Genomic DNA, 23,147 nt, shown 5'->3' with positions numbered 1-23,147 from the left:
CTGTGTCCTATTGCTCTTAACTGACTCCATATCCAGTGACCAGTAGAAATGGGGACAGCAGCGTTAGCTGCTGTGAACTGGTGCCCATTAAATATGCATGTGGGTGGGTCCTGGTGGCTCACACCTGTATGTATCCCAGCTACTCAGGAGTCTGAGATCTGAGCATTATGGTTCAAAGTCAGCCCAGGCATGAACATCCATGAAACTTTATCTTCAATAAGCTACCAAAAAGCCAAAAGTGGAGCTGTGGCTCAAGTGGTAGAGCACTAGCCTTGAGCAAAAGAAGCTCAGGGACAGTGTCCAGTTCCTGAGTTAAAGCTCTAGGACCCACACGCATGCACGTGCGCATGTGCGCACGTGCGCGCACACACACAAATACTCATGTGTAGGTCCCACACCAATCAATTAATATAGGATCTCTGATCATTTCATAACTTTAAAGCTCTTCACATGTTTCTAATGTGTGAACAGGGTTGAACCACTAGGCCTCTAGAAAGTTGGGACTACATGAGTTTTGGAAGTCAAATTGTGGAACAACAAAATCCAAGTCCAAGTAAATAAACACCAAGAAGTTGGTACTTGCAAGGGATTGGAGGCAGAGACAAGGGGAGAGGTATAGTCTTAAGAAAAGTAAGAGAAGGGGTGGGCCATAAAGGATAGAATGATCAAGTTGTATTCATAAACTGCTTTGTCATTTGGCATCTCCTTTATGCACCTACTTAAAGATAATAAAAATAAAAAAATCAAACGATAAAGATAATAAAAATTTTTAAAAAATCAAACGAAGTTGGATCTATTGTTGAACAACTCAGGTTACTATTCTCATTTTGGAGTCTTTTTAACTGTACAAAGGAGATAATTTTTTATTGCATAGGTGTTGTACAGAGGGATTATTATTAAATAAGTATTATATAAGTAAGGTAATGAGTACATTTCTTTTTGAACAGTGTTCCCCCTCTCTCATTTTCTCCCACTCCTACCTGCACTCCCCTCACTACCCAAGTTGTAAAACTCAGTTCCAACATAGTGTCTAGTGAGTATAACTCTGTTGCATTGGTTCACCCTTTGTTTCACTGTTTCTGTGATTTTCCTTCCCTTCTCCAAATCAGATAGACTTATGTACAAGACAAAGGTTACAGAAATACAAAAAACAGTGACAACGGGGCATAAACTGAGGGGCGGGGTGGGGGGAGAAGAAAGAAATAACTGCGAATAGTACATTATAAAAAACTCATTTCTATTTCTTGGAGTTCACTTTGATAAGCTTCATTATACGGTCATATGCATTTAGCTATGAAGCTATTGTGATCCTCTGCTAAGAATATCATAGATGTAGTCTAATTATTCCAAATGAGGGAAACCATGCAGCCTGTGTTTCTTTGGGTCTGGCTTGCTTTGCTTAGTATAATTTTTGTTTGTTTGTTTTGGCTGGTCATGGGGCCTGAACTCTGGTCCTGGGCACTGTCCCTCAGCTCTTTAGCTCAAGGCTAGTGCTCTAGCACTCGAGTCATAGCGCCATTTCTGGCTTTTTCTGCTTATGTGGTGCTGAGGAATCGAACCCAGGGCCTCATGCATGCAAGGCAAGCACTCCACCACTGAGCCAACTTCCCAGCCCGCTTAGTATAATTTTTTCCACGGCTTTTCATTTCCTTACAAATGGGGCAATGTCATTCTTTCTGATGGAAACAGAATTCCATTGTGTATACACACCACATTTTCTCAATCCATTCATCTAATGAGAGGCATCTGGGTTGGTTCCATATCTTAGGTATGGTAAATAATGCTGCAATAAACATAGTTGTGCTGGTAGCTTTAGTGTGGCCTTGTTTGTGGTCATTTGGGTAAATGCCCAGAAGTGGGATTGCTGGATCCTAGGGGAGCTCTATGTGGAGTCTTTTGAGGAACCTCCATACTGCTTTCCAGAGTGGTTGAACAAGTTTACACTCGAGCCAACAGTGTATTAGTGTTCCAAAGAGGATAATTATTTCTTTAAAATTGTAGCCAAGTTTTAAAATTTATTTTTCATTATCCTTAAGTAGTTGTCCAAAGAGGTTTAACTCAACATGTCAGTTTGTAGTATAATGTATCAATTTTATTTTACTTAAGTGGTTGTTCAAAGTTATTTCCATTCAACATGTCCATTTGTGAGTACATTGCATCTCGATCAATATTACCCCTTCAATCATTGTCCCCAACTCTCCCAACCCTGCCAGTTTTCTCAAGTTACCTACTTCTATTTTCACGTATGTATATTCACCTACCCTTCCTCTATCCATTCACCAATGATTGTGTATATGTGTATACACATATGTGTGTGTTCATATTGAGACAATACCTGAGTACTATCCCTGAGTTTTTGTACTCAAGGCTAGCACTCTACCACTTGAGCCACAGCTCCACTTCCAACTTTTTAGTGGTCAGTAGGAGATAAGAGTCTCACAGATTTTCCTGCTTGGTCTGTCTTAGCACTGTGATCGTCAGGTTTCAGCTTCCTGAGTAGGATTACAAGTGTAAGCCACAGCATCCTGTTTGCCAATGTTAAATAAGAAAAATATGCATACAACACCATATTACTTAGAAGAGAGGAAGAATTCTATAAAGGGTAATTAATATTTCTGGTACTATTATCATTATTAACCTTACCCTTCATAATTTTAGGCTACTAGTAACAACAATCCAGCAGCCATTGGGGGAAACAGTGGTTGTAGGTGGCAAGCTGTAATCTTCACTGTCACTCTGTAGTCTATATGGTTGTGGGTGAGCTGGTCCACTTTTCTTTTTTTTTCATATTTTCTTTTCTTTCTTTTCTTTTTTAGGCAGTAATGGGGCTTGAACTCAGGGCCTGGGTACTATCCCAAGCTTTTGTGCTCAGGGATAACACTCTACCATGTGAGCCACAACTCTGCTTCTGGCATTTTGGGTGGTTAACTGGAGATAAGAGTCTCATGGACTTTCCTGCTTGGGTTGGCTTTGAACAGTGATCCTTAGATCTTAGCCTACTGAGTAGCTAGGATTACAGGCATGAGCCACTAGTGCCCATCCACTGTTCCATTTCTGAACCTTAGTTTCTTGTGCATAAAATGGGGATGATGTGACCTATCTATTCTTTCCTTGCAAGCTTATTGTGACTACTTAATAGCTATCATTTGGGAGAGTGCTTTGAATAATGTAAGTTTGTCAGGAAAAAATGTATTATTACCATTTTGGTCATTTAGTTCTGATGTGATTCTACTTGCCCAACCTGGTGCTAAGGGGCATAAGATACAGGCTGAATGAGGAGAGAGTGAATAATGAATGTAATAGTTGTTTATTCCTTCATGATACATCAATCACACTGTATTTTCATTATATTTTTTCATATGTTTCACCAGAATTGTGTATGTAGATCATTTAAAACAAAGCACAATATCTTAAGTACTTACAAGCATTTACCAGGATGGAAATTCTTTATGCCTGCTAGTGTGCTCAGAGGGGCTAGATTTGAGCAGGGCCTTCAGGGATGGTTATAATGCAGGAGACATGCAATGAAGACACACAAGTAGCAGAGTCTGTTGCTTATTTAACCCTAGTGGATGCTAATTACTGTGACCATACCTTCCAATTTATACCTTTTGACTACTTTGTGAGGTGAGGAGGGGGTTTTGTTATATTTGTTTCCCATATACCAAAATGACGGTCAGAGGTGAAGGCACTGTTGAGGGTCCTACAGCTTCAAAGTAGCAGAACAAGACCTCTCAAGCACAATTTCAGACTCTCAGTACTTTGTAAAGCAGCACAGTGTTTCACCTAAATGTAAGAGTCCAGGGCTTGGGGCTGGGAAGGTGGCTCAGTGGTAGAGCGCTTGCCTTGCATGCATGAGGCCCTGGGTTCCATTCCTCAGCACCACATAAGCAAAAAAGGAAAAAGGCAGAAGTGGTGCTGTGGCTCAAGGGTAGAACGCTGGCCTTGAGCTGAAGAGCTGAGGGACAGCGCCCAGGCCCAGAGTTCAGGCCCCATAACCGGACACAAAAAAAGAAAAAAAAAAAAAAAAAAAAAGAATCCAGAGCTTGCTTTGGTGGGGCAGTCAGGAGAGCAATTTGATAACATAGAGTAGGGTTTGTTCATGAGACAAGAATTTGGAACCAGTTCATGGAGGCCCTGAATTCATAAGGAGTTTCAACTTTATCTTCTGCATTTTAGAGCTGCTGGGGAAGTCATGAATGAGAGAAAAAAGTGTAAACATAAAGTGAATCTTGTAATAATGGTATGTGGATTTAATTTAATATGGTTTTATGTTTATCTTAAACATTTTGTAGAAAAAATTGAATAAAGATCTACACTGACATCCTTGCCTGGTTATATATGTATATCTTTCAATATTATTTTCACAGGCCATGAGCACTTTTCATGGACTTAATTTTTGTTTAATATTATTTCCTATCAATATTTTCTTTTTACTATGTCTGTTTCTGTATAACATGTGTTGTTTAAGCCACATTGGTAGCTCATGCCTTTAATCCTAGCTATTCAGGAGGCTGAGATCTGAGGAACATAGTTCCAAAGCCAGCCTAGTCAAGAAAGTCCATGAGACTCTTATCTGCAGCTAACCACCCAAAATGTCAAAAGTAGAACTCTGGCTCAAGTGGTAGAGCACTAGCCTTGACCACAAACGTTTAGGGACAGTACCAGGCCCTGAGTTCAGGCCCTAGGACCACCACCAAAAAAGTGTACATGTACATAAATGGGTGTATCTGTATCTGTGTCTGTGTGTATGTTGGTTAAATGCTGGTAAGAATTTGTTTGCTTAGCCTTTGTGTTTGGGTCAGTCTTTTTGCTGTTAATATGCATGCTTGTACCAGTAGATTTTTCTTGGTTTTTTTTTTTTCCTCCCTTTTGCGTTAATTGCTTTGGGCCTATCCCTCAAAGTGGAATTGCTGGGCAAGCAAGTATAACTATTTCATATGAATGATTTTTGTATTTCATCCAAATTGTTCTGGAATGATTGAGATGAGTATCTAGATAGAATAAACCCAGTTCACAATGCCACCAGAAATTTGTGAGTGTACCTGCCTTGCCATAATTCTGCCAGAACCATTTTGTTAAAAAAGACAAAAAAAGTTATTTATTTTGTCTGGCTAATCTGCAGAGATGTGAGGTCGGAAGGTGAGTTAGGAGATTGTAACAATAGTCAAGCCCCAAGTAAAAAGGACCTGGATTTTTTTTATGCTGGTCCTGGGGCTTGAACTCAGAGCCTGAGTGCTTTTTCTGAGCTTTATCTTTATATATGCACGTGTGCGCGCGCGCGCACACACACACACACACACACACACACACACACACACACACGGTTATTTGTAAAAATAATGTACAAAGGAGTTATAGTTAAGTCAGATGAAGAGTACATTTGTTTTTGAACTATGTCTCTCCTTCCCTCCCCCCTCTCAGTTTTTCCCTTGTGCCCACACCCACAAGTTTTATAGTTCATTTTCAACATAATGTCTAGTGGGTACCACTGCTGCATTTGTTCACACTTTCTGTGCCCCCCTGCCCTTACCATCCACCCAAAAGATAAACTTATAAACAATACAAATGATACAGAAAACAAAAACAGCAACAACAGCAAAATTCTCTTTCCATTTCTTGAAGCTCATTTTGATAAATATTATATGTACATAGTTATTGAGCCTTTATTATCCTCTCCTATCTTGCTCAAGGCTGACACTCTACCACTTGAGTCCCAGCTCCACTTCAGCTTTTTTGAAATAAAGAGTCTCATGGGGTTCTCATTCTAGGTGGCTCTGAACCTTGATTCTCAGATCTCAGCCTCCTGAGTAGCTAGGATTATAGCTAGGACTTGGATTTTTAAAATTTCTTCTTCTCTTCCTCCTCCTCCTCCTCCTCTTCCTCCTCCTCCTCCTCCTTTTCCTCCTCCTCCCTCCTCTTCCTCTTCCTCTTCTCCTTCCTCCTCCTCCTCCCCTTTTTCCTCCCCCCCTTCTCCTTGTTAAGATGGATTTCAATTTACCACATCAATTTATGAATATAATGCATCTTGATCAGTGGTACTCCTTCCATCATTCGCCTCTATTTCTTCCAACCTCGCCTAGCCCCTAAAGTTACCTGGCTCCATTTTCACATATATACATTGAATACCATCAACCATTTACTAAGTACTTGCTATGTATCGGACACTATAGAAAACATTAGTACAGAATTTTCTTTTCTCTTATTGTTTCATTTTTCTACCAGTACTGGGGTTTGAACTCAAAGCCCTGTGCTCCTGCTTGTTTTTTTTTCCCACTGAAGGCTGGTGCTTGACCTATTATAACACTCTCACTATCTCTGTTAAATAATATGTTACTCTTGATTATCTAGCTGAAGAAACTGAGAATTAGGAAATCATATGACAAACCCAAGGTGCATATAGTTAGAGAGCTGAGGTTCAAACATAGGCTTTCTAGAGTAACAGTTTCCAGACGAGTTACAACAGAGAGACAAAGCTGCGCTCAAGAAGAAATGGGGACCAAGGGACCAAGATTACCTCAGTAATATTACCTGCTCATGTGTGGTGTTGTTTGGTTAATTATTCAAGTTCTTTGTATTGTTTTCTCTCCTAGGAGAGGCAGAGAGTTTCAGCAAAGTACGGCCTCCAGGAGAAAAGCCAACCATCATTCGTCCCCCCATAAGACCCCCAGACCCTCCCTGTCGTGCAGCTACTCCCCAAAAGCCAGAACCAAAGCCAGATACTGTGGCTAGCAATGCAGGGGATATCCCATCATCCGTGTAAGTAGGCAGCTTTTTACCTTCATCTAACACTTGTGTTAGGCTCCTAAAGATGTTTTACAGATTGCCATGTACAGCCCTTAAATATGTACACTGCACATTCACATTCACTACATCATTCACTTTAGAGTCTAGAGGAACATTACAGGCCAATTATGTTTGGGGTATTCTGCTCAAATTTTATGCCTAAGAAATTTCCTTAAAGATGAAAACTTTAAACCTACTTCAAGTTGTGCTAGGGGAGACCCATTTTTCTTAGTTGCCCTGGTCTCAGTAAGATGATCAAAATCACTTGCTATTCTTAGACTACTTGCCTTTGCAAATATTCTTTTTTTATTATTGTGAAAATACTGTACAGAGGGGTTACAATTACATGGGCAAGATAATGAGTACATTTCTTATCAAGCATTGTAGCCTCCTCCTTTGTTTCCCCTTCCCATCCCATCCCCCTCACCCCCCCACCCCCGCACCAAAGTTGTAAAGTTCGTTTTCGACATAACGACTTGTACATCTCATTGTTTCAATGGGTCCACCTGTATCCCTATTTATATTGTTACGGGTTTTAAAAACTATCTAATGGATATATTTTTTTCATTGTGCTTGTGCTCAAGATATTTTTCCTTTCTTGTAAGAAAAAAATGACACTATTTTGCACACACACATGTATGTGTGAGGCAATGTGTATGTGTGTATGTCCTGAGGCTTGAACTCAAGCCTTGGGTGCTGATGGTGAACTTTTTGTTCAAGGCTAGCACTGTACCATTTGAGCCACACTTATACTTATGGCTTTTTGCCGGCTAATTAGAGATAAGTTTCATGAACTTTCTTACCTTGGCTAGCTTTGAGCCCTAATTCTTCAGATCTTAGCCTCCTAAGTAGCTAGGATTACAGATGTGTGCTACTGGTGCCTGGCTGAGAAAATGAGTTTTGTGAGCATAATATAATAAAATGTCTCTTGTTTGCTATAATTATAACATCAGGGAAAGAAGAACAAGGACTCTACAGCTTCAACTAATTAGCAAAGTATATTTACAAAATCCAAAAATGACACTTTGAGCCGAAGACTGGTTTTACTTAAACATCAGACTTAGAACTTTCTGGACCAATAGAGACCAAAGGGTATCATCTATGGCTTTGGGAGTACTTCCATGGGATCACATTTTGATATTTAAGATTGTCTCAAGACTTAGCTCCTTTTGCCAGCAAATGCAAGACCTAGCATTGGTAGTTCATCTGATGAAGTCTCGTGTCCTTTCTATTTTGGCCTTCGGTTCTCACATGTATTCCAGAGCAACTCATGGGACCTGCTTGGCTTGTATTTGCAGGGTGGCTTCCAGGACCAGATTCTTTGAAACAGCTTCCAGGAAAACAGGAAGGTAAGAGACACAGGCAACAGAAGAGAAGCTAAGATCTCAATGTCCTGAGTAGCTAGAATTACAGATGTGAGCTACCAGTGTCCAGTTTCAAGTCACTGATTTTTAATAACTTTATGATAAATATGCCTTTTACTATTACACATTTCTTGTCTTTTTTCTCTCTAACTTCCCCTGATCTCTGTGTGGGTGTGGTTGACATTTTATCTCCTGTCTCTTTGTGTGTGTGTGTGTGTGTGTGTGTGTGTGTGTGTGTGTGTGTGTTCATGTGCATGTGCTTGTAAGTATATGCCAGCACTGGGCTTGAATTTAGGGCCTCTCAATGACACTTGCGTTTTTCACCCATGGATGCCACTCTCCCACTCTACTCATACCTTAAGCTGAGTTCTTTTGGTTGTTAATTGGAGATGAGTCTCTTAGATTTGTCTTTCTGAGCTAGCTTTGAACTACAGTCCTCAGACCTCAGCCTCCTGAATAGCTATGATTGTAGGACTGAACCATCAACACTTGGCTTGTGTCTTTAACTTTGTCTCTGTCAACTTTGTCACCTCTGTCTCTTTCTGTGGCTGTGATTCTTTTCCTTCTCTGTCTCTCATGTAACTCTTCCTGTCCATTTATATTTTCTTGTTATAATTTTCCTCATTTAGATCCGATTATATTCTAAAAGGGCAGCTGACAAGGACATGTAGAATATAATACTTTACCATTAAGTTTCAGAGTAAACATGGATCCCATTTCAAAGGTAAACAGTGGATTTAGGCAATGGTTGTCAAACTGGCTGTACATCTAAATCTCCTAGAAAGGTTGCACAAAAACATAAAGATTCTAGCTGGGCACAGGTGGCTCACGCCTGTAATCTTAGCTACTCAGGAGGCTGAGATCTGAGGATCACGGTTCAAAGCCAGCCCGGGCAGGAAAGTCCGTGAAACTCTTATCTCCAATAAGCCACCAGAAAATCAGAAGTGGCGCCGTAGCTCAAGTGGTAGAATGTTAGCCTCGTACTGAAGAGCTGAGGGACAGCGCCCAGGCCCAGAGTTCAAGCCCCACGACCGACAAAAAAAAAAAAAAAAGCACACATAAAGATTCCTGGCTTCTATTCTAGACTCACTCTGAAACAGAATCTCTAGCAGTAGGGCTATTCCTCTCTTCCTCTCTTCTTCCTTTCATCTCTCCCATTCTTCTTCCACTTGTATTTCAAACTTTTTAAATGCTAGTACAGGCTGTCTATGGTCTAGGCACTTGGGAATCTTTAGACTAGAACACCTGGAGAAATGATTGCTTAGCCTTTGGGGTTTCTTCTGTGTGTTTGTTCCACATTGCTAATCAGGGAGTGAAATTGTGCTTTCTAACAGGTAAGAAAAGCAAACTCTTCTTGGTGGCCAGATAAAAGCAGAGCAATGTGCAATAGTCAGCAGTGGAACTAGGGTAGGTTTGATATCCCCACCTCCCATACTGGTATCTGACTTGATTCTGTTTAGCAGGTCACCTTAGTACAGCTTGGAGTGAGCTATAAGAAACCCTAGGTTCAGCCAAACTCCCCTTAGACATTCATTTACTATTTGCTCTATCATAAAAGACAGAGGAAAATGAGGTCATGTTCCAGTTTTCTCTCACCATAGCATGAAGACAAAAATTTGAGGGACTGAGGCCACATGTCAGTGGAAGAATGTTTGCCTAGCATGCGTGAGGCATAGATTCCATCCTTATCACTACCCGCCCCCCCCCTTTTTTTTTTTTTTTTTTTGTAAGTTCTGCGGCTTGAACTCAGGGCCTGGCAATGTCCATGAACTTATTTTTGTTCGAGTCTAGCACTCTATCCCTTGAGCCACAGCTCCACTTGCAGCCTTTTCTGTTTATGTGGTACTGAGGAATGGAACCCAGGGCTTCATTCATGCTAGACAAGCAATCCACCACTAAGACACATTCCCAGCCCCCAAGAACTTTTTTTTTTAAGTGTATTTTGTTTGTCTTTTCTTTTTTTGATACTGGTGATTGAACTCAGGATATTGCACTTGCTGGCAAGTGCTGTGTCACTGAGCTACATTCCAGCCCAAAAAGTTTTGCTAGGTGCCTCGCACCTATAATCTTTATACTTAGGGGCTGATTTTTGGAGGATCATGGTTCCAAACCAACTCAGGCAGAATAGTCCTAGAGATTTCCTCTCCCAAATAATCATCAAAAGACTGTGCTTGAAGCATGGCTAAAGTGGTAGATCACCAGCTGAACAAGCGAACTGACCAAGTGTGAGACTGTGAGTTCAAACCCTGTTTTGGACCCCTCCCCCCAAAAAAGTTTATATGTAAAAACTTTAATGGATTTACCTAACAAGCATGAGACCCTGAGTTCAATCCTTAGAACTGCAAAAAAATGAACTTAACCAAATGTTTACCCTAAGAATAAAAAAAGTAATGAAAAAGTAGGGAGAAGAGGAATCACATGTGGACATGTCTAATGTTCTTAACAAGGTACCCATCTACAAGCCAAACTACTTCCTTAGTGGTACTTCTACCATCCAAGAATAAGCCACTTGAGAAATGCATAACCAAGGAAATTGAATGAAAGCAAACTGGAATGAACAGGATGTGCTGGGCATGTCTAAAGGGTAAAGCATTTTAGAGGAGGTCATATATGAGCTAGGGCTTGAACGATAAGGAGGAATGTACATAAATTGTGTGGAATTTATCTGTAACTTTGGACAGGGTATCAATGCCAGAAGAATATTGTAAGAGGCATGAACAGCGAGGTATCAGTGAGTCACACCTGTATTCCTAGTTACTCAGCAGGTTGAGATCCGAGGATCACAGTTGGAAGCCAGCCAATGCAGGAAAACTTGTGAAACTCCAATAAAAATTAACCACCAAAATGCAAGAAGCAGACTTGTGGCTCCTATGGTAGATCACTGGTCCTGAGTGAAAAAGCTAGGCGACAGCTCTCAGACCCTGAGTTCAAGCCCTAGTGTATTGACACAAAAGCAAATTAAAGAATAATAGGCATGAGCAAAACGCAATAGAATCTTTAGATCAGACAGACTGCCAATAAAGAAGGTATTGGCATTGGCAAACTGGTGTTGAGTGTGGAGATTTTTTAACACTGCCACTAGGTAAAGTTGGTTGTACACTGCCCAAGGAGACAGACCAATCACAGTCAAAGGGGGTTGTGACCAAAGCAGACACTTCAGGTTGGAGTACCATTCTATCTGTCTGACATCCAGGCTTCTAGAACTAAAGTTAAGCTCACTTTTTATCCCCAGATTCCATCTTGGCTAGAGTATAAATTAGATCAGAGTGGATACAAGTGTCCTCTAATATATCATGACTTGGGTACCCACAGGTTCCTCCCACTCTGCATCCATACAGGAAAAGCATCCCTTCTATCTTGAGTCTATCTTATACCCACCACATACTGATTTGTCACTCAGCCAGTTCCATGTGTGGTCATTGTTGCCAATCTCTTCTCCCATGTCTAATAAAATTCTTGAGCTGTTTAACCAGTGTTCTGTCCCCCTTGGTTCCATTTTCATACTTGACTGTAGCCTGACATTTGAAGGACATCTCTTCTTTCTTCCTTTGCCTTCTCTGACAATTAAAAAACTCAGCAGGAATGACATCTCATTGATAATGGAGGGGAGGACATTTCAGAAGGCTAAGTAGTTAATTGCAATAGAGGATCAGAAATGATTAGCATTCTACTTTGGCTCAAATGAGAGTGTAAAGAGGGTAGCTTAGCTGAAGGTAAAACTAGGAAAATGGATTGGGACCCCATCACAAACGTTTTGTATAACAAGCTAAGATGTTTGTTCTTTATAGTCCATGGAGAGGTTAGGGAAGATATTTAAACAAATTGATGCCTATTCAGAACTGAAAGAAAATCACTCTGGTTGTAGTAATGAAGATACATGGGAGTAAGGACTGGAAGCACACATAGAAGGAGACATCCATTCTCTCAGGGGTTGATGGAAATCTCAGTCTGTAGCATTGCCCAGGGGAATGAAATCCAAGGGACAGATCCGAGAGAAGTTCAATATGAACCAATTGACTTTTTAAACTTTATGTAAGCTTTTCAAACATGGAACAACACAATGCAGTAGGAAAAGAAAACCCAAATTTTGGTGATTAGGTACATGGTACAATAATTAATCATAGAAAAGGCAAGGTTTTTTCTGTGTTTATTTTATTCAGTGATTTTGAAAAAAGTGGATAATCCCGGTAGAAATATCGTGATTACAATTTAGGCCAGTAATTGGGGTGAGGCCCACACAGATTTCAGGGTGAAGCTGTTGAATACAGCCAGGCTCACTCCAGAGGGAGAGCACTGATATATACTGCAATATGAATAATATTACTGTGTGGGATGTTCCCCAATATTTGGTGGTAATTGAAACCACAGAAGGGAATAAGATCACTTAGCTAATAGGCATAAACAATTTCAAGAGAGCAACAATTCATTTTTTTTCCTTTTTAAAAGTTTTATTATTATCTTTAAGTAGTTGTTCAAAGGAGTTGCCATTTGACAAAACAGTTTATGAACACGATGTATCTTGATCAATGCCATCCCTTTCATCATTCTCCCCCAGTATTCCAATCCCATTCCTTTCTCTTAATTTTCTTAATTTTGTAGGATATACATGATTTTTTTTTGCCAGTCCTGGGGCTTGAACTCAAGGCCTGAGCTTCTTTTGCTCAAGGCTAGCACTCTATCACCTGAGTCCCAGTGTCACTTCCAGATTTTTCTGTTTATGTGGTACTGAGGAATCAAACCCAGCGCTTCATGCATGCTAGACAAGCACCTTACCACTAAGCCACATTCCCAGCCCATACATGAATTTTATGACTGAATTCTCTCTCCTTCTTCTCTTCTTTCATCTATTACCTCCTCTTGATACCTCCTCCTGCCTTTTGAGTACTGATTTTAAGGTGTTTATTTTGTTGAACTTTGATTTAGCCTTTCTAAGGAATTAGACTGAATTCTCCCTAGAATATATCATAGTTAATACAATTGTATTACTTACTACCTAATAGTGTTTACTTATACACTTACAAATGAATTCTAGCTTCCATATATGAGAAAAAATATATTCACACTTCAGTTTCAAGCAAAACAGAAGACAGAGGACCAGTGTTGTATGAGATAATCTGATCATACTACCAGAGGATTTATTCTTGTCACAACACAGGACTAATTTAGGGTTGATCTAAGCACATCAATATGGTACACACACTGGTTTGGTCAACAAGGCAAAGGAAGATTCATCTTTTGCAAACACAGTGCTTCTGGTGCCTTCTCATCCTTCTCACTATTAGAGAATAGTGAAAATATAGTCTTTGACTTGGGCCAAGTTCTCTGGGATCTTGTGGCCTCCAATAGCTTGGCATTCAAGGGATTGCCCTGGCACCTGAAAGATGGCTTCATGTCTAAGAGATTGGTTTGCCAAATCTGCCACAAAAATAGCCCAACTTATAAGCAAAGAGCCAGGGGCTTAAAAACATCTGGACAGAATCACTTACCCAATTTTTCTTTTTCTTTTTTGCCAGTATCAGGGTTTAAACTCAGGGTTTCTTGCTTGCTTGCTCAGCTGGCACTCTACTGCTTGAGTCATGCCCCTAGCCTGGCTTTTTCTGCCAATTATTTTGGAGTCTTTCAGATTTTTCTGTACAAACTGGCTTCAAATCATGATCCTCCAGATTTCAGTCCCCTTAATAGCATTACAGGTTTAAGTAATCACCCACACCACATCTTTTTTTATTATTATTATTGTGAAAATACCGTACAGAGGGGTTACAATTACATGGGCAAGATAATGAGTACATTTCTTATCAAGCATTGTTGCCTCCTCCTTTGTTTCCCCTTCCCATCCTTTCCCATCTTCCCCTCCCCTCCTCCCCCTGCCAAAGTTGTAAAGTTCGTTTTTCGACATAATGACTTGTGTATCTCATTGTTGCAATGGATCCACCTGTATCCCTATTTAAACTATTTGTTTTTGCCCTTCCCCTCCACAAATTATACCAAGTGAAAGCAGGGGTTATAGCGGGGGGGAGGGACATACAAAGCAACAAAGAAATCATTTTATAAATATGTTAGAAACAATCACATGAAAGAAAAAAAACATTTGAATACTTATCTTGGGGTTAATTTCACCTAACATCAACTTATCTGACCTTTTCTATTTGTCTCAGACATATACTAATTATTGCAAATAAGGGAAACCATGGGACCTATGTTTCTTTGGGCCTAGCTTACTTCACTTAATATAACTTTTTCCAAGTCTTTCCATTTCCTAACAAATGGGGCAATGTCATTCTTTCTGATGGAGGCATAGAATTCCATTGTGTATATATATCACATTTTCTTGATCCATTCATCTAAAAAGACTCCACATAGAGCTCCCCTATGACCCAGCAATCCCACTTTTGGGCATTACCCAAATGATCACAAACAAGAACACACTAAAGCTACCAGCACAACTATGTTTATTGCAGCATTATTTACCATAGCTAATAGGGAACCAGACCACATCTTTCAAATAATGCTTTGAATTTCCATAGAATACTTCTCCATCTCAGCTGGGCGCCGGTGGCTCACGCCCGTAATCCTAGCTACTCTGGAGGCTAAGATCTGAGGGTCACGGTTCAGAGCCAGCCCAGGCAGGAAAGTCCTTGAGACTCTTATCTCCAATAAACCCCTAGAAAACCAGAAGTAGTGCTGTGGCTGAAGCGGTAGAGTGCTCACCTTAAGCTGAAGAGCTGAGGGACAGCGCCCAAGCCCAGAGTTCAAGCCCCATGACCCACCAAAAAAAAGAATACTTCTCCATCTCTCTGAATTGCTTATCCTAGTCCTGATTTATAAAGTTATCTTGAAAGATCTTTTTTCTTTTGCCCACAGTTCTCAAGGCAGACTTCCTGGAGATGAGAGTTGATGCCATAGGTATGTAGTCTACACCCCCTGATGACAGAACCTTGATCCAGTAAACCTTATTTATAAAATCTGGATTTTTAAAGACTGGAATATTATTTAGTCCTAGAGGATGGAAAGTTATTTTGTCTCAGTTTGTTATCTTAAAATTATATGACCTTTAACCTTAATGTCTTTTAATTCTGAGGTTGTGTGAATTTCTGATCTGTTTCTTGTTTTCTCCCCCCCCCCCACCACCAAACTATAGTGTAATTTTGTGGATTACGTTTTAATTAACTTCATTAATAATCCTAGACTGTGATATTTTAGACAACTGCATTTCCTTTTTTCAAAGTCTCAGTTCCTCAGTTTCTAAGATAAGAAGTTGGAATCATTTAAATGGTGTCCTTTGTGTCTTTTTTTTTTTTTTTTTGGTCCAGTTGTGGGGCCTGAACTCTGGGCCTGAGCACTATCCCTCAGCTCTTCAGCTCAAGGCTAGTGCCCTACCACCTGAGCCACAGCGCCACTTCCGGCTTTTTTCTTTTTGCTTATGTGGTGCTGAGGAATCGAACCCAGGGCCTCAGGCATGCAAGGCAAGCGCTCTACCACTGAGCCAACTTCCCAGCCCCATGTCCTTTGTGTCTTGAAGGAAACCAATAACTGTCCTTTTGGTATTATAACAGGTAGCATGAGGCTGCCTTTATCTGTAGAGGGACTTGGTTCCTTCAGCCTAAGACACTCTTTTGGTCATTCACACCTAAATGCTCATCCTTAATCCCTTATATTTTTTTAGTACTAGGACTACTTTCATATTCATGATCCTATTTTTGCCACATCACATACCAGGTAGAGGAGAATGTGGGTTTTTTGTTTGTGGGTTTTTTTGGGTACTAGAACTTAAGGCATCACACTCTTGCTTGGTTGTCTTTCTTTCTTTCTTTCTTTCTTTCTTTCTTTCTTTCTTTCTTTCTTTCTTTCTTTCTTTCTTTCTTTCTTTCTTTCTTTCTTTCTTTTTTTTCTCAATCTGCTTCTCTACTACTTGAGCCATACCTCCACTTCCAGATTTTTGCTAGCTAACTGGAGATAAGAGTCTCATTAGCTTTTCTGCCAGGACTGGCTTTGAACCCTCAGATCTGAGCTTCCTGAGTAACTAGAATCATAGGTATGAGACAGGTGTGTTTTAATTCAACATATAAAGGTACTGACATTTAGAGGGAATGAGTATCTTGTTAAGGTTACAGGAAACTCAGATCAGGAAAATGCCTTTCTGTGCCTTGGAGTTTAGATGGCTTGACTATCAGATTTCTGGCATGACATGAACCACAATGCACATAAATGAAATCTAACATATCTGGAACTTGGCTTGCCATGTGCTCCTAAGCTTTCCTTTTCTTTCTGTCACTGCCAACTCAGAGGTCCTTGGGTAGATAGCTTTTTTCTCCTTATCAGCCCCATACAGGTGAAGTCCTAATAAGAGGAATTTGGGAGATGTTGTAGGGCCATAAATAAGCATTGACCTTGTTGCAGGGGAGGGAGGAGCAGGGCGGTATAAACTCTGAAGTTCTGGTATCAAACTTCTTTCCCCATTGTCTTTTTTGGGTATTAGAGTTGAGGCTGGTGGGAGGTACAAAGTCTCTAGCTCTGATTATAGCACCACCTTAGGCTCTGTTTCATGGGATCTGAAATAAGAGGGCCTTTTCTCAGAAGATTAGCTACCAATTGTAGGCTTAGCAGCCTACAAAAAGAGACTCCACTGCTGAGTGACTGTTAAGTGCTTAACCAGTCCTAAACTAATTCACTGCCTTTTCTTTTCCCTTTCAGGTGTTAAAAAGCCTTGGAGGGATCCTTTCCAAGATTCTAAAAGGGTCTACTTCTAATCCTTGTGTGCTGAGTCTTTTGTGCGGAACAGCAGCTCTTTCCTGGCCCAGGCTCTGGAAGAAGTAAAATAAGGGGCACATGTCCTTGACACATGTTTATTTCCCCTTGGTATTTTGTCTCCATCTCCTCATAAGGTGTGTCTTGAGTTCTTGCAATACTGTGAATGGACTCCCTGAAGCCCCAGATTCTGCGGAAACCAAGCTACCCGCTTGACCTGAGTTAAAGAGAGGAGCCTGGATTTCACCTCTTTTCCCCAATTCCTGCTTCTTCAAAAACCATCAAACTCTGAAAGATCTGAGGCTGAAGATGGATCTTCAGAGTATTACCCTGATCTAAAGGCCATTGGAGTGGTGGGGGCATTGCTTACCTTGGTTGGAGGAGATGTTGCTGGAGAATCTTAACATGTCTCTTACTGAGGATGTGGACACTGGTACCAGGTTAGCTCCCTGGTGCTGCTGTGTTACCTGCTCCTATGGGGCCGGTGTGGGTGGTCCCCTCACAGTATCCTCCCTTCCTGCAGCCCCATGTGCCTTCCTGCACTTGCTTAATAAGCCTGCTAGGGCAAATCTGCCAAGCATGTTTTGCATGTCAAACAAAGCCTAGGTTCCTTATTATTTTTCCTCCTGTTTTTACTTGACAATTTTCCTTTCTAAGCAATCAAGACAAAACAAAACAAAATTGGTAGAGTGGGGAGACTGTTTTATCCTATCGGATTTTGACTCTTGTGAAGATAAAAAAAAATAAGACAGATTAGGCCCAGCAGTTGCTTCAGCTTTGCCTCCAGATGCTATGTTTTTTTTGTTGTTTTTTTTTTGTTTTTTTTTTTGTTTTTTTTGGCTACTGGTACTGGGGCCTGGGCATTATCCCTTAGCTTTTTGGCTCTAGGTTGGTGTTCTACCACTTGAGTCACAGCTCCATTTCGGGCTTTTTGGTGGTAATTTGAGATAAGAGACTCAAGGACTTTCCTGCTTGGTCTAACTTTGAACCGTGATCCTCAGATCTCAGCCTCCTGAGTAGGATTACAGGCATGAGGTCACTGATACCTGGCTAATTATACACTCTATTTCCTGAAAACAAGCAGATCTGAATTCCATGTCTGGGATTTAGGAACTCCACAATGCCCCTAAGATCATATGCAACATCAGCTGACAATAGGCCTTTTCTGGACAGATGATCTATACCTTTCTATTGAATTTTAAATGAGCCTGTGATCCATTAACTGTTAAGAACCACAGCCCTTAAGATAAAAAATTATTTCCAGCCTATGAACTCTTTGATTAGAAGACTCTTTCAAAAACACTGGAACAGCCCAATTTATAGGCAGAACAATTAGTGACCACACAGGACAAGAACCCAGGTCCCTAGACTCTTACAGAAAGTCTTTTCCATGATATCACATTTATGTAGCAAGGAGTTTTTCATTGGTGGTGACATTAATGGCGATCACTTTTGGGGTTTGGCTTTTATTGTTCTTCTTGAGCCCCGTGCATTTTGTACCAAGTGAAAATTTCAAGATAGAAGCTTTTCATCTCTTTGCTTTACTGTTTGATCGCTTAAAGAGAACTAACATAAAATCAGTTGTTGTGGATTTGACATTGGAGGAATAGACATTTCTGGAACCTGTCTGTTGAAAGGAAGCTGCTGGGAGAATGTCACTGCTTATGTCCTTTGTACAGATGCCAGGGACACAGCCTGAATAAAAGGACTTTCCTATGAGCACTCTTCTAGCAAGGCCTTGCTAGTATATTGATTATAGCAGAGAGGAAATTAGAGAATAAAAGAACACACACATACATATTTAAAACATGTCAGAGCACATGCCTTTGGGGAAGCCTTAGTGAAAGACAATATACTTCAAGACACTAAACATCGTTAATTAGTGAATTAGGAACATGTAGGCCAAATTCATCAAGAGCCTTTATGAAAGCAATTGAAAAATTTGGTGCTGTTCTAAATCAAAACATGTCTGGGTAGTCCCTTTGTACTCTCTCCACTCTACTTAGCCTCCAAGGCCATGTTGCTAAAAAAATCAGGAATTGTCAGGCACTGGTAGCTCATGCCTGTAATCCTAGCTACTCAGGAGGCTGAGATCTGAGGATCGTGGTCCAAAGCCAGCCCTGGCAGGAAAGTCTGTGAGACTCTGATCTCCAAATAACCACCAGAAAACCAGAAGTGGTGCTGTGGCTCAAATGGTAGAGTGCTGACCTTGAGTTGAAGAGTGCAGGGACAACACTCAAGCCCAGAGTTCACGCTCCATAACTGACAAAAAATCAGGAGCAAGAGAGCCAAGTGAGCCTTATTCCATCTACTGCTCACTGCCAGGCTTTCTGGTCTCCTGTTGAGCCCTGGTCTGTCTCTTACTCTGTTATAGGACTGAATAAAGCAGTCAGGTGGCCGTTGAAGACAGAATAGATGTGGTTTGACTCTTGTTTTATGGGAAGGGAGTAGTGAGACACAGGGAGGAGTGGGACATAGTTCAGTAGCATTGCCTGGAGAGTTGGGACTACCAGTCTTGCCAGAGGCCAGGGAGCAGTGGCTGGCTAGCTCTGCCCTTGCTCTGAACTCCTCCTTAAAAGAAGCACCTAGCCTCCCTTTGGCATTCTGGTTTAAAGCACAAAAACTTCTGTGATGACACATGCTGTTATAGAATGAGATTGACTTGGTCTCATTTTGATGAATGGATAAACATTCAGAAGACACAGTGGAAGGAGGGTGATGATCTGAAAGTGGCAGGTTTATAGACTTCTCAAGATCCATTGTCCATCTGGCATTGAAGAACTATAAGTCTTGAAACTAGCAGTAATGACAAAGGAACAATCACTTAGTTTAACACTCACAAAGTTCTAAATGTTTTTTCCCACTGGTAGGTATTTGAACAGAAGCCAAATTACTGGGATTGACATATCCCTTGACTCTTGCCTACCTAACAAAATATTTAAAGATAAGCATTTGAAGGAGAGAAGAGATGCAAGTGCACTTTATAGTGGTTGGAAGATATTCCCAAGTCAGGGTTTCTTTTACTTTCAATTTACCCATTTGATTTTTTTAAAAGAACTGTGCAATTTTACTTTTTTTTTTGCCCGTTGTGGGGCTTGAACTCTGGGCCTGGGCACTGTCTCTCAGCTCTTCAGCTCAAGACTAGCACTCTACTACTTGAGCCACAGTGCCACTTCTGGTTTTTGTGATGGTTTATTGGAGATTAGAGTCTCATAGACTTTCCTGCCCAGGCTGGCTTTGAACCACAATCCTCAGATCTCAGCCTCTTGAGTAGCTAGGATTACAGGCATGAGCCACCAGTGCCTGGCTGTGCAATTTTACTTTGTAAAGGATTTATGTTTTAGTTGGTAGTGATGAAGTCCTTGTTTATATCTTTGTCAAAATGTTACCAAGTTTGTAATACTCCAAGAAACTGGTGACAGCCATACACATGATTTGAGACTTACAGAAGGTCTTTGTGTCTGTATGGTACTTGATGTTTGGGAGGGTCACATCCTTGCAAAGTTGTTCTGTGACACCAACCAAAGTCAAGACATCATTTAGAAAAAAATGTATCACTGGATTTTTATTTTTTGAAGTTTATAAAAATGAGTGTGTGGGGTGGGGGGAGATTGTCCACAGTGAAAGCAAAATTGAGCATATAATTTTAATAGGAAGATAGAATATTTCTACAGTTTTTGGTTGCCATCAGAAGTATCCTTCCTGTTCTAGAAGTTCTTTGATTCTGTAATAACAATAGATAAAAGTAATAGAGGAAGTAGTTCTATGACTAGAAAAAGAAATTGCTTTTGATAGAATGTGTAGATGAGCCATGGAGAGACAACTGGCCTTGACACATTAGAAGCTCAGAGAAAGCTTCAGAAACAATTAAAAAATACAGACGAAAGCAAAATAACCAAGAAGACATATTTTCAATGAAGAAAAAAGTAACCTTTGTTTTCATATGGAAACTAATCACTTAATGCCAAGGATGTTAATGGAAGGCTTCCAAGATTGCCTATGTGAAATATTATGTGTGCAATCAGAAAAAAAAATGATTGAGATCCTGGGGCCAATTCATGTGACTTTCAATAAAGCATGCAGACTATCTAGTACAAATGGTCTTCATTTGTAATTTCATCATGAAAATAATCACTTAGGATACAGTCAGTAACTACTTGCGGCTCCTTTTGTCTTCTACCAATCTAAGAAAATCAAGGCACAGAATTCTTTTGGACCTAGGAGTATTCATCTACTGTCCACTTTACAACATATACGTGGTGCTTCCTTAGGTCTCCAAACATCATTATGGGATAGCCTTCATACAGATAAGGAAATGGAGGCCAAAGGAGATGAGAAAAGATATGCTTTTAATCTACATTAGGATCTTAAGCAAATTCAGTGCTGGAAAGTACAGGCAGCTTCCTATTTCTAATAACACACTGTAGTACAGAAAATGATTTCCAAAGTAAATAAAGAAGATGGGTGAAAGCATTCACTCATTTTGCTATTTGAAAATATGATGCTACATGAGCCAAGCCTCAACATCAGCACTAAATGGCTTCTTAGAAATGTACATTCTTAGGCTGGGCACCAGTGGCTCACGCTTGAAATCCTAGCTATTTAGGAGGCTGAGATCTGAGGATCATGGTTCAAAGCCAGCCTGGTCAAGAAAGTCCATGAGACGCTTATCTCCAATAAGCCACCAGAAAACCAGAAGTATCACTGTGGCTCAAGTGGTAGAGTGCTAGCCTTGAGCTGAAGATCTTAGGGACAGCTCCCAGGCCCAGAGTTCAAGCCCAACGACCTACACACACACACACACACACACACACACACACACACACACACACACACACACACACACACACACACACACACATTCTTGTTAGGCACTGGTGGTTCATGCACGTAATCCTAGTTACTCAGGAGGCTGAGGTCTGAGGATCATGGTTTGAAGCCAGCCTGGGCAGGAAAGTCTATGAAACTTAGCTCCAATTAACCAACAGAAAACTGGAAGTGGCACTGTGACTCAAAGTGGCAATGTGTTAGCCTTGGATGAAAAAGTGTCCAGGCCTTGAGTTTGAGCCCTACAACAACAATAACAACAAAAAAAGCACATTTTTAGGATGTACCCAAACAACTAGAATAAGAATCTATATTTTAACAAGATCTCCTAGAGACTCCTATGAGCATTAACATTTGAGAAACCCTGATTGAAGCTGCTGGTTGTGGCTATAAATACTGATCCAGTAGCTGCCTGCTTCTTGCATTGCTTTACACGTGATGCTGTGCTTTAGTGATCAGTGAAGGAAATTTCTCAAAGAACAGGAAGCCAGTATAGAACAGAAAAAAGATGAAGAATGACCTGATTGTCAAGCTGAACAATGGAGATGTAGAAAGGCAAGGGGGAGGGCTAGCAGTTGGAAAGAACTCCTTCAATTTGGTAATAGCTCTTTAAGCCTGAGCAAGTCACTCCACCTCTATGCCTCAATTTATTTATCTATCTTTAAACCAGGACCTTTCAGCCTTGTTCTCAGGTGTGGGTTTTACTACAGCCTTTGTTGTAATTAAATGAAAATGGACAACTCCACTGGCCTTTGGCTGTAGTTTGGTGTCTTTTTAAAATTTAACTTTTTTTTTCTTTTTGCAGTACTGGAGATTGTACTTAGGGCTTTGTACTTGCAAGAGCTCAACCACTGGAGACATGCAGCCCTTTTGAGTTTTTAGGTTTTATTTTGGGGGGTGGGGAGGATAGATTTTTGCTTGCACTTTGGCTTGGACTGGCCTTGGACCACGATCTTCCTATCTGTGCCTCCCAAGTGGTTGGGATTCCAAGCCAGAATCATTCTGTCTGGCCCATAGTTTAGTATCTTCAGTTCCTTATAAGGGATATTCTGGAAGGAAATTCACAGACGTTGAAATGACACTATAACATTATTAGAAACTGCAAAGAACTATAAGGGGCACAAGTAGTTAAACAATCTGGAATCAGCCAGTTAAAGTATTATAAGCTATCCAGACTTCTTAGAGATGCCGAGTCACACCACATAGTTGAGGAATCAATTCATACTCTGTAAGGCTTACCTTGCATAAATTTATAAACTTGTCTTCCTCTGGCTTTGGGGGAGGATTGGTTAGTGGAGGAAGGAGGAGCTTATGAAAAACGGAAAACTATACTCCAGCATGTCACTCATTTCTTCTGGAGTGTCTGATGTCCATTATTTCAAAGCCACTGATTTTGAATTAACCTTTCACAAATGGAGATGCAAA

General features: G+C 40.6%; 1 protein-coding gene across 6 annotated transcripts in view; it reads left to right on the top strand.

Moving 5' to 3' along the window:
- Positions 1–22,454, top strand: part of Ophn1 (oligophrenin 1) — a 323,759-nt gene extending 301,305 nt beyond the window's left edge. For 5 of the 6 annotated variants that reach the window (XM_070040238.1, XM_070040239.1, XM_070040233.1 and 2 more), the window contains 4 exons: positions 6,594–6,759; positions 8,085–8,135; positions 15,012–15,053; positions 16,842–22,454. In XM_070040238.1, coding sequence (XP_069896339.1) covers positions 6,594–6,759; positions 8,085–8,135; positions 15,012–15,045 — 251 coding nt within the window. In that variant the 3' untranslated portion in view covers positions 15,046–15,053; positions 16,842–22,454. The remainder of the gene's footprint in view (positions 1–6,593; positions 6,760–8,084; positions 8,136–15,011; positions 15,054–16,841) is intronic. The other variant, XM_070040237.1, reaches the window with a different exon arrangement.
- The last annotated feature ends 693 nt before the right edge of the window (positions 22,455–23,147 follow it).

This window comes from Dipodomys merriami, unplaced genomic scaffold (genome assembly GCF_024711535.1).
Source record: "Dipodomys merriami isolate MVZ:Mamm:240054 unplaced genomic scaffold, mDipMer1.0.p SCAF_3, whole genome shotgun sequence".
NCBI lineage: Eukaryota > Metazoa > Chordata > Mammalia > Rodentia > Heteromyidae > Dipodomys > Dipodomys merriami.
The sequence above is the reverse complement of the archived record's forward strand: the minus strand, read 5'-3'. Positions and strand labels throughout refer to the sequence as shown.